Source organism: Corvus hawaiiensis, chromosome 2 (assembly GCF_020740725.1).
Source record: "Corvus hawaiiensis isolate bCorHaw1 chromosome 2, bCorHaw1.pri.cur, whole genome shotgun sequence".
NCBI classification, from domain to species: domain Eukaryota; kingdom Metazoa; phylum Chordata; class Aves; order Passeriformes; family Corvidae; genus Corvus; species Corvus hawaiiensis.
In genome coordinates, this window is record NC_063214.1 from 84,249,314 (window position 1) to 84,261,590 (window position 12,277).

Here is a 12,277-nt window from a genome sequence, read left to right on the forward strand (position 1 = left end):
TATAAATTGACCAGATTGTGACAGAGGTGCCCAGATCTACTGAACTCAAAGCAAGAAAGAACAAGATCCTGACTCGATCCTTCTATTAAAGAATTAACTTTGGGCTCTAAGATTAGTAAGAATTGAAGCTACTTAATTTAAGAGCTTTGTGCCATGAAGCACATGGCACAGGTACCTTAGCAGATCAAAATGTTCCAGAGCTGGTTTCATCCAGGCTCAGATGATGCAACCATCTTTTTTGGGAATGTATGTTTTGTTAAATGAACATCTGAAAGATTCTTTTTGTAAATAATTCTCTTTTATGAGCTGGTTTATCCATGTTCTAAAATCTTCTTGACCGGTAAGAAGGGAAGCCATATACAACATAGTCCGTGTATAATAGTTGCAGTAAAGGGACCTTGATTTTATCTGAGGAGTCAGAGACACACAATGTGTTCTTAGACATGCCAAGTATGTCTCCTGCCTTAATGTGTAAAACTGTGCTTAAATTTTATTACAGTCTTCAAAGTTTACCTATAAAGTAAAAAAAAAAAAAAAGTTCAAAAAGATAAAATAATTGTGTCAATTAGCGTTTATTGATTACATTTAATCTGTGATTAAAGGAAAAGTATAGTTCAGATATACTTTGTCTTATTTTATGTAGTCCTACATGGTCTATAAATTGTTTCTATTCTGTGTACAGCACTAAAAGTTTTTAAGAGAAAAGATCAAAACAGTTAAATTGTTAATGCCTTTTAAAAACTTGCCTCTTTCTTACTGTACAAAATTTGTTTTGGCTTAAGGCCATGGAAAGTGTTACTGTGGAAACTGTTACTGTGAGGCTGGTTGGCATGGAGATAAATGTGAATTCCAGTGTGACATCACCCCCTGGGAGATCAAGAAAAGATGCACATCTCCAGATGGGAAAATCTGCAGCAACAGAGGTGTGTCATTTGCATGGACGTTCTACACATATTTATATAGTTGGCTTTTATTTTACTCTATGCATTCTCCACAGTAGGACATAGATTGTGTTTGCTAAGAGTTTCTCATTGTTCTCACCTATTTCAGGTCTGAATATACACTTCCAAGTGGGTAGATACCTGTGTTTTGGTATAAACTTACACAAATCCACATCCACTTCTTGATTAAGCAAACCCAAGTTGTTCATATTCTTTATTTTTGTAGTAAGACTGAGCAGGATAATTTGTCATTTAGTACATCTGTGTTTTGGTGAAATACCTACCTTGCAAAATAAAATATTTTTGACTTTGAATGAACTGGTGCTGTAAGGTCACAGAACTGTATATATTGATTCCCTCTTAAAGAAGACTTAGGACCCACAGTTGAATGGGGAAAATGAATACACAAAGCATTTAATTTCCCCTACAACCTGAAAAAACACCTGTGAAGTGTTCAGTAACAATGCTGTGGAATGTATAGAGTTGGAAAGGTAGACTTCATACAGTTTTTCTAACTATATGAGGTTTTATTTGCAGAAAGTTCTGGAATTTAAATTTTACCTTATACGTCTGTCTAATTTTGCCTTTCTTTGGCAGAAAAAAAAAGAAAAAAAGGAAAAAAGCACCCACAAAATAAGGTTGCTTTTCACTAGCTGCTGTCTTCAGCTTCATTGAACAAGGAGTTAAAAAAAATACTGGGTTTTTTTTGACAATAAGCCAGAATAATTATAGTAGCACATAAGCAAGAGTCACATAGATACCTCTCTTAAAAACATCTCTACTGACAAAACCTGCTGTACTGTGAACATCTAATCATCCTGAGAGCATTTAGAAAACTCTCTTCTCATAATTGGGAGGAAATTGAAAGCTTGGCTCAAATACAGAGATCATGTAGGCTCATTTAGTCTTGGGACTTTAGCATAAAATTTTTGTGTAGTTCTGGAAATAATAGATATCAAAGTGTTTTCATATCAGATGCTTTCTTTGCACTGAGAAAGTAATTTCTTGGCAAAGAATTTCTCATCAAAGCAAGCTTTTAATCAAATTTGAAATTTTAATGTGCGATGATTTCTTTAAACTGGCATTGCAATGGGAGAAATTGTGTGAATAGCATAGCTGATGTTCTGAGTAGCTGCAACCTCCTGTACAAAGGTACATTTGTGTGATACTTCCCTGTCTTTAGCCTGTCATGTATTTGTGATTTTATCTTCATAAGAATTATGTAGGCTTCTGACAACATGAAGTTGCTTTCCAAGAAAGTATTTCTGCTCCATTTAGTCTTAATTACTGAGTGTTCTGTGTTTATACATCCTGTGATAAAAGTGCAGTTCATCTTGTCAGTCTTGAGCCCTCTAAAATCAAGTATCAAGGCTAACCTCGCTGCCCACCCTCTTTCAGTACTAAGATGGATAAATTGTTCTTATCTTTTCCCCTGCTCTATCTAGTCAACCATCTTAGACCACATGTGAAAATTTAGATTTTAAACTTTGGTGAGATCATGTTCTGCATTCTGACATGCAGGACAGCTGATCCAAATTAACTTTGAAGTTGTTTCTGGGAGGATTAATCACTCTCCAGAGGCACTTCCTCTTTTTGTTGGTTGGTTGGTTGGTTGGATGTTTTTCTTCTTCTTCAGTAATGTCACTGAATTGTTAAAGTGTAAAAAATTAGGCACAAATTTCTTGAGGGCTCTCTCAGGGTTTTTAGCACTAAACAGGGTAGTAGCCCTTCCTGCTTCATGTCACGCATGCTGGATTGTGTAGACCTTCTCCTTTTTTTAGACAATGTGCCCATATCTATGTGTACTGTTTAGTCATCCTGTCCTGTTGTCCTCAAATGCATTATATTGTTTAGAGTAACATAAATAAGATGACAGTGGTGTAGGCAGAGTAGCAGAAGGTGAAGCCACTCTGCAAGAAATGAACTGCATGCATCAGTAAGGTCAGGCTGCTTCTAAAAGCCTGTTGGCATCTCAAAAAAAGTAGTGAGTGTGTTGCCCTGAAGCATATTTGCATTTCTGAATAAAGAAAATACCTTTTTTTGTTTGGTTGAGCTTTTTTTTTTCAGATTTTCCCAAATAAGTAGGATGCATATTCTCTTCATATTAGTAAAATATGCAAATTTGTATTTCTGTCATATTCATATTTCTTCTTATTGTAAGCAACAGGGTGTGGCCCTGAATATTGACTTGGGAAAAGTGGAAAAGTATCCTTTCATGTAGATCTGTGCTGTTGTTCTTCATAGGTAAAGAATGACCTCCTAGACATTTTCGGCTGTGCTAGTTTGGATTCTCTTGTAGTTTAAATGTTTATGCTTTAACAACCATTAATTATCCCCTGTGCCCAAGCCCAAGTCATTTAAACAGAATTGATTTTCATTGTCATTACTGACAGGGCAAATTACTGTTGATGTCAAAGATGTACAACTCTTCTGTGAGGTACATTTTTTTGTTGACTCCTAACAAGGCTCAGTAGCAAAAAGAAACATGAACAGGAAGCCAATTTGTTTGTATAAAGTATTGCTACTAAATAATCATAGAAGGTTTCAAATCATAGAAGATATGCACAACGTCATGATTATCACTTGCAGCTTTGAAACTGCATTCCTGTGAGAGCTGAAAATTCACAAGTGCAAATTCCTGTAATCAGAGTGCTATTACTCTAAATTACACAGTTAATCTTCTATCTCTGTGTCTTTTTTTTTTTTTTCTTATCATTTTTAGGCACATGTGTATGTGGGGAATGTACATGCCATGATGTTGACCCAACTGGTGACTGGGGAGATATTCATGGAGATACTTGTGAGTGTGATGAAAGAAACTGCAAAGCAGTGTATGATAGATACTCTGATGACTTCTGTTCAGGTAAGGTTTGTCTATAAAGGGGACTTATGTGTAGTTTCATAAAAAAACCTTCCAGCTGGTCTGATCTTCCTCTTTCCTAGTGCTCCAATTCTCATTTTCCTATCTTAAAATTTACCCAGCTTGGGGGGCAGGAGGGGGGCTTGAAGGAGGCTTTTTAAATTAAAAGACATTATTCTGGTTTTTTTTCCATGCCGTTTAACAAAATCCTGTAAATATTAAATTCTTTTAGGTGCCCATCTCCTTTCTAATACTCTTGTGTTCAGTGTAACCTAAGATGAATTGGATAATAGTTGAAAATTTAAAGTATAGATCTGTACTTTCTTGGGGAAATTTGATTTTGAAAGTTCATTAGATCAAATTGTGTTTGTTATTTCATTTTATATGTCAGGGAGATGATAATCAAGAAGAAGAAATTAGAGGAAAAATAAAAAATGAGTCAATGAGAAATGGTACCTTGAGAATTCAAATTAATATGAGAACAAGTAGAGCATCAATACTTGAAAAATATGACTATGTGGTCCAGCTGCACATCTGAAGCTGTAGCCCAGACTGTACATCGTAGACACATCCATCTTCCTTTTTCTTCTACTTGTACTTCAGAGCATTATATTCAAAACAGTTTCCATCTGTCCATCCCTCCATCCATCCATCCATGGTTTGCAATTTAGATGTTCCATGCATCAGCTATCAAAAGCTGAGATTCTGAGAGAGACTTGCATGCAATTTTATGTGGATGCTAATAAAGATGCTAATACTATGCAGGAGAGAAGGACTTTGATCAATACACAGCATGCAGTTTGTACACACAGGAACTCTGCAAAAGCAAATGAACACGGTTTCAAAGGGACTTTACAGATTAGAGGTTGTCAGCTTGAATGGATCCTGTAGAAATCTGGTCTGGCCTAATTAATAATAGGAAGAATGCAGTCACATCAAGGACAATAATGATGTGGTATATTTTCATCCTATTCCTAGAGTGAGAGACGTCACATAGAAAGATCATAGGAGTTGTCTGTAGTAGAGAAAGAAAGCTGAAACCAACATGATATATAAAGTTTTCAGCCTTTTCTTTGCCTGTTTAAAAAGTGAGAAGTTTTGCAACTGTTGTGTTTATTTTTTTTTAAATACATATTCAGGAATTGCTAGCTAATAAAATGAGGGGGAAAAAAAGCTGAAAACCTTCAGTGACTCAATTTACTAGTTACTATTCAGCCACTTGCAGATATTATATAGATTTATTTAATGAATGAGCTGGAATGATGTAGAACTGTGTGCAGTCATGAGAGCAGCAGGAAGATTGACTTTGTTGTCAATTTTTGAATGTATCACTGTGTTGCTGTCAGTTATAGCACTCAGGCACTGATCAAAATATCAGCATCAGCTAAGGAATACAAAGCTTCGAATCAACAAGGTAAATGCACTTTCTAGTTAAGGGTGAACACAGGAGTTTTAAAGCTAATTAGATTAAAGCAAGCCTGTGGCATTTACAAAAAATGCTGTAGAACTGAAATAATGATGTTTGAACTCCCCCTTTCCTGGACGTTACTGCCTTTGCAGCTGCTGCTGCCCAGGATGGTAATGGTTGTAAGAAAGCAGAGGGTAAGAAAGCAGAGGATAAGAAAGTACAGACAGTTACAAAGGGTCTTGGGAGAAGATATTGCCATTTGATATCAGATTAAGGACTGGTACATTGTTCTTTATTACAAAGACATAACTGTAAATGAGGAAAACTTAGATATAAAAGGAGGGATGCATATGGTTTGCTTAATGTGACTAAAAATCAAGTTGAAGTATAGCTTTATTTTTCTGTCAACTCGTCAAAAATTTTAGTACTAATTATTTTTATCCATTCCCTTTCCATTATATTTTAGAAAAGCCTAATTCAGTCTTAGCTGGCCATCCAAGTATACATTCCTAAAATAGATTGTGCAAAAAAATCCATTTGCACATGCAGCAGTGTGAACAATGTCTTCTAGTCCTGCTGTTTAGTCCTGTTTCAGAAATAGAAACGATGCATAAATTTTAATTTTGTTTTATTGTGGTAGACAGGCAGAATCTGCAATTAAATCAAAGGTTTGATAGAGGAATTGTAGCGGGACAGGTTTTTTAATTGCTTATATGAAAACAATTTACTTATTGCACTAAGTGTGCACCCTTTATCTGCAAAATATCTTCATTGTTTCTCACAATTATTTGTAAATTGATTTGGAATGAATCCAAGAATGATTTGTTAGATTAGGGAAAATAATCCATCTCTCTTAAAACCTTCATCAAACAGAAATGATACAAAATTTTCTTGTCTTGTTCTGTCTACCTAATAGGTAGAGACAGGAAACCACTTTGTCCTGAGTAGCATGTAGAAATTATAGGAAATCACATTTTCATGTAAAGAGTTTTACTGTAACTGAATGAAATTCTATTTTCATTTAATAAAATACAAATTACAGGGGTTGACAGCCCTGATGTGAGGATTTGACATCACACAAGGGCAGCTCCCTGCAGAAGCTTCATATGGCTTGAGGTGACTGTTATTTCACAGTACATCATATTGTCAACTGGATGCCTTCTTTTAACACCTGAAGTGCTATTCAGAATGTTACTGAATTCTGAAAACTGTATTTCAGAAATCTTCTCAACATTAAAGTGATTATCTTCATTTAAAGAGATAATAGCTTTCATGACTTGACACAGAAAGAAAACATGCTTCCATAAGAAAATTCGTATGTTCATATATTTCATTAGTTCCTTTGGTGTGGCTCTAGCAAAGAAACTATTGTATGAAAGCACATAATCTTCTCATAAGTATCTATCTGGGTCAGGGAACATAAATACAATTCACAACCTGTCAGCAGGGACACATGAAAGCAAAGGACAGAATCATGGGATCACAGAATGGTTTGCGTTGGAAGGAACCTTAAAAATCATCTTGTTCCAACCCCTGCTATGGCAAGGGACACCTTCCACTAGACTGGGTTGCTCAAATCCCCATCCAGGCTTCCCTTGAATACTTACAGGGATGGGGCATCCATAGCTTCTCTAGGCAACTTTTTTCAGAGCCTCACCACCCCCACAGCAAAGAATTTCTTCCTAATAATCTAATCTAAACTCACCCTCTAAACAAGAGGAAGCTTGTTATGCTTTTGAAAAAAAACCCAAATGACTGATGTAAAGAAAAGTTGTTTTGGGAAATTAATAAAACATATTCTGGGGAGCGCTCTGATGGCTACTGGAATGCTTGCTTCCTCCCATTTTATCCTTGTGAACTGACAAAATAATATGTTTTATAAATTAGTCTTAAAATGCAAGTATGGTTAGAAAGAGATAAAATGTCTGTAACTATGGTTTTCAAGAAGAGTATGGATAGAGAAGTGGACATTGGAGCAATGCTTTGGCCCTGTGTCCAATGAATGATGACTGTGTGAAAATTGTGAGAGATTTAATCTGCTGTCCAAGCTCATGGAAATAAACATTTGATTTTGTGGCAAGGAATGTTGTTTTGCTGATTCTCAAGCTTTTCTCAGTGCAAGGAACATGTTGTATTGCCAGAATGTCACTGCTTTACGCAAAGAGCATAAAGAGGGAGAAGGACAATGATCTTTGTTTTCTTAGTTTTTCTGGAGAAAAACTCAAGAAAAATTGGATATGTTTGCATTCATATAGAGGAAATGTACATGCAGGGAAGAGTCCAAAACATGCAACCAAAAACCATACCCAACTGTCCTACTGAAATGAGAATTGATTATGTCCAATATTTCAATATTTTATTATTTGTATATCGCTGTAGTAGAAGGCACTGGATTGAGACTTGGCATTGATGTGACATTTCTCTAGGGGATCATGTTGATTGCAAGTAGATAAAGGATGGTATTGATATATTTCTGAGAGAATATGCTGCAACTATGGTAGAAAAAGAACACAAATGAAATACTGCCTTATGACATTCCACTTTTCGAAACAGTGTTGAAATGTATATTTTTAATCCTTCTTCCATCCTTTGCATTAGATCACATGCTAAATGGCAAAACATCCCTTAAGGAAAAAACCAGAAAAGGGAATATGGCTCAAATGGAATGGTAGACTAGTGCTATTTTCAGAAACAAAAGTAGATATAGTGAATTGGCTGTATTTTTTGCCAGTCTAATTACTGAATGAAGCCCCAAGTTTGATAAAGTTCATCCAATTATGAGTTTTTTATACCTCATTAGAATGGAGGTTAATCTTGAATTGTATTCATTGGAAAGGTCATGGACAGTGTAATTGTGGAAGATGTGACTGTAAAGAAGGCTGGACTGGGAAAAAGTGTGAACATCCACGTTCGTGTCCAATGTCAGTTGAAGAAAGTGCTAAGAAATGCCAAGGAAATTCTAATTTACCTTGCTCTGGAAGAGGTAAGCACATTTCTGGAAGAATTTTCTTGCCCTTTAAATGTACTTCCATTAAAAGAATATTAACAGATGTCCAGCATTACTAGTACTAAAAAATATGTACCTTCTTGGCTTTGTTAATGAATCACACCCTGTGAGTTAGGAGAAGGGAGGAGAAGAATACAAAGGTCACCTATTTTTCCTGCTATGTGTTTTATTTTACATATCTTAATGTTTATTTTGGATGTTTTCAAGGGTGCTTTGAAAATTGCCATAGTTTAATCTTGACTAAAGATACGTTAAAAATATGAATCTATTTTGTAAATTTTTGACAAAAGCAGCATGAGATTTTCAGCCTGTGTAAAATGTTGTGCCACCATTGTGATAAGGACTGCTTGGATTTTCTCTGCTTAAGAAACTGCCCTTTAGGTGCAGGACTGACTTCTATAAAATGCAGCTGTGCTTCAGCACAGTTTGCTAGTTGGCCACTGGCTTTTCATTTGAAGCATTTCTTTGTGACACTGTAGCCTTTTCGAAAGCTTTGTCTAAAAATATATAGTAAGTCACTAAATACATGTTGCAAGCAATTTTTCTCAGAAGGAAAAGGACCTGCTAATTTTCCTCTGTAGCTGTGTGAAAATGTGGTTTTCTGCAGAGAGAAGAGAGAAAAGTAAATACAAGACAGACTATTTCTAGAACTGGTAATTGAAGTTATGAATTCTACCTATTTAAGTGTTTTCTGGGAAAGGTCTAAAGCAACTCTTGAATTACTGCATTTGACCCTTAATGTCAGTTCATTTGTGATTTATTCTTTCACTAATGCTATCTAACATAGTCAAAAATTGTAGGCTGTCTACCCAAGTTATGTCTGTGATAATTGTACTATTCTCCCCCTGTAATTGTCTAGCAGCTCATTTACTTCATAAATGTAGCATTAGGAGTATCTTAAAAGAACTATGTATTGACAGAATTGCTTGCTTTTTTCTTAATTAAGCTACAGTTTTCCAGTTAATTGTATCTCTCTTTTCCTGCTAAAATTTTTCACCAGAATTTTTGACTACAAGTTATTTGAAAAATAGGCATCTTTAGAAAATTAATATAATTTTATTGTTCATGTTTGCAAGAATGATAACTAAAAGAAAGAAGCATTGACTTTTGACTTACTTTATTTTTTTTAATACTGGATCTTTTTCTTCCTGCCCTTATGGATGCTGAATATCTCTTCTTTCATCTGCTGCACTACAAATTGTGTATCTTGAGAGCTTGGAGTCAGCTGATTTAATTGCATGATTTAATTGCATCATCCTCTCTGAGAGTCAAATGACAAAGGACGAATGAAAATCATAAAACCGAGTTTAATTTTAATAAATATACAGTGTTGAATTCTTTAAATTAGGCATAATAAGAAGAGTATGTTTAAAGATTTTAACATCAATGACAATATTTCTACCCTCTTGGCTATCTGAAAAAACACCTAATGATGCTGAGAATGTTCTCCTGTTGAGATACTGGCAGAAATAAGTAATTTGCAGGTGAATTCATTTGACTGAACGATCTGTTGGTCAAAATTTTCAAAAGCAGTATCTATGGGAACAAAAGGCTTAATGGGTAGTGGCTTTCACTGAACTTTGACTTCCAAACAAGAAGAGATCACTAAGGTGTTCAAGGAGTGCAAAAGGCACAGGTGTGGATTTAGGACATAGTGTGATAGACAACTGCTTGTTCCTAATAAAGGAACAAGAAATTCTGCATTCCAGGCTTGAAAAAAATTCCCCATGAAAACTTCCATTTAAAAATGGAAAATATTATCTTTTTTTAGTCCTATGAACAATTTTGTTTAAGAAATTGGGAAGATATTTTAGTCTACTCATCTGTGTTTTACTGGACAGTGTATTTTTTTTACCTTGGATTTACTCCATGGATTTCCCTTTCTTCCATGATATTTTGGATATAAAAAAAAGTGTAAGAAAGTTTCTGAGCTGCTAAAGTAGGGGTTAGTTCCTATGAAAAATTGTCATTCGACTTGCGCAGTTAGACTCGGTGCCATTTTGAAATCTCACTACTTGTCACGGGCAGAAGTGTGACACAAGCAAATGAAACATAATAAGGTTTTCCAATCAAACACAATCTCTTTCAAGTCTTCAGGAGTGGGAAAGGCCATACACTTGTAAAAACATTCCCAATTTTTCTGATGTCCTTAGAGAAGATTGTGTGACGAGGAAAGGAAAGTTCGAAAAGGGAAAGGAAATGTTACCTTTTCCATCTGAAAATGATGGTAGAGGAACAGTAATCCTTGCACAGGTCAGTAATCCACTGCACTGCTGAGGAAGTTGAGTACTTATGTCCTTATTTAGTGGGAGCTTTTGGTAAGGCAGTTCACGTATGGAATAAGACACACAACAGGATGTCCATAGATGCAGGTGCATGACTTTATGATTTTGCCATGTACAGTGTTTCCTTAAAGAACGTTTTCTGTTCATCTGTACCTCTTTTTTTAGATTTAGATACTCTTTTTGTCTTTAGCAATGGAAACTAAGAGAATTGGCACATCTCACCCAGATTTTGAGAACCCTGGGTTCCCTTAACGATTAGTCATGTAATCTCAGCAAGAGAAAAAAAGGTATAAGAGAAAAATAACAGTGAAAAAAGCATCTTCTTGTACCTTAAATGTATCAGGGGTACATAAATTTGTATTAAAGTTTTAGAGAACTAAAAAAATGTTAGGAAAAACACAATTAGACAATCACTATCTATAAAATGCTATAAATTATAATTTCTCAGTCTACATTTTGCTCTTCTGAGAGCAGATGAAAAGGTGAACTTGGTTTTCAGACTGTAATTCCCTTCCTGGTTTTCCCTGCTCACAGGAATAACAAGCTGTTTCATGGGTGCTGGTCGGCATGTGGGGAGAACAGAGAGGCTGCCAAAAACATATTACACTGAGGTCTTACATTTCTTAGCTGCTCCAGCAGGTGAAGGAGAGAGGAGGCTTCATATTGACATACTGCATAGTAAATGAAAATGTTTACATGCTAAAATGATGTTATAAAGACAGAGGAATTACAAATCCTCTCAGTTACACCAATCAGGCTGCCTATACCATCAGTAGTTCCTGTTATATATAAAGTGAGAAAAGAAAATTTTGGGAATAAAAACACATTAAGTACTTTCCAAAAATTACTTTCCGTACAAAAGTCTTTTGAGGACGAGGAGCGATTCTAGGCATCTTCATTCATAAAAAGTGAAGAATTCCTTCTACACTTTTATTCCCAAGAATGTTGATTTTTTTTAAACTTGCTGCATGACTTTTAACTGTAGATGTAATACTGTCATTTTTTTTCACAGTGAAAATCAGTTACCTTTAAGAGCACACTGTGCAGCAAGACCAGTGTCAGAGATAAAGGAAAAGACATACTAAAAAATCATTATGGTTAGAAATAAAGAAATACTATATTGTTATCAGGATTAAGGGAAAAGCCAAACCACTTTTCTCTTTAAAATGCACATCACTCACTTGAGTTTCCCCTTCAGGTACAAAGCAGATTTAAAAATAGTTTTAATAAAAAAGCCTTCAGGAAGAGAGCTGAAATTAAAAAGAGTAGGTTTTGAGAATAATAGATGAGAGGGGTTTTTAAAAATAATCTTGTTTTCCTCACTTACCCTTGGTGAACGCAGCCATTCCATGGAAGATTTCCAAAGATAGATAAATGAAAAATCTTCTTATTGGCATTGTCTTTTACCATTTAAATATATTTTCTATAATTGTTTTTAGTTATTTGCCACATGGAGAAAATGAAACTATTTCTTTATTGGTGAAGTTCCTCCTTACACCTGTGCTCTAACATTGGCTAACTGAAAAATGAAGGGATTTTTTGATTCTGTACTTAAAAAATTTCTGTTGTTTTTAAAAAGGCCCCTAAATCCCATTTTCAAAATACTAAATTATTAGTTCAAAAATTGTGTGGCATTTTGAAAGTTTACTGACAGAATTACTTTACAGTAACTTTGCTGTTTCTTCTCTATTTAAAATTATTAGATTTTGATTGACTTAATGGAAAAGCAACAGTGTTCAATGCATTATTAAAGATTCATTGTGTTGAACTAAGACA

General features: G+C 35.0%; 1 protein-coding gene across 1 annotated transcript in view; it reads left to right on the forward strand.

The window, feature by feature from the left end:
• The window catches only part of ITGBL1 (integrin subunit beta like 1), a 140,677-nt gene that overhangs the window by 64,826 nt on the left and 63,574 nt on the right, over nt 1–12,277 (forward strand). Inside the window, exons 5-7 of the mRNA XM_048295899.1 lie at nt 783–923; nt 3,664–3,804; nt 8,046–8,192. Of these exons, the coding sequence (XP_048151856.1) occupies nt 783–923; nt 3,664–3,804; nt 8,046–8,192 (429 nt within the window). The remainder of the gene's footprint in view (nt 1–782; nt 924–3,663; nt 3,805–8,045; nt 8,193–12,277) is intronic.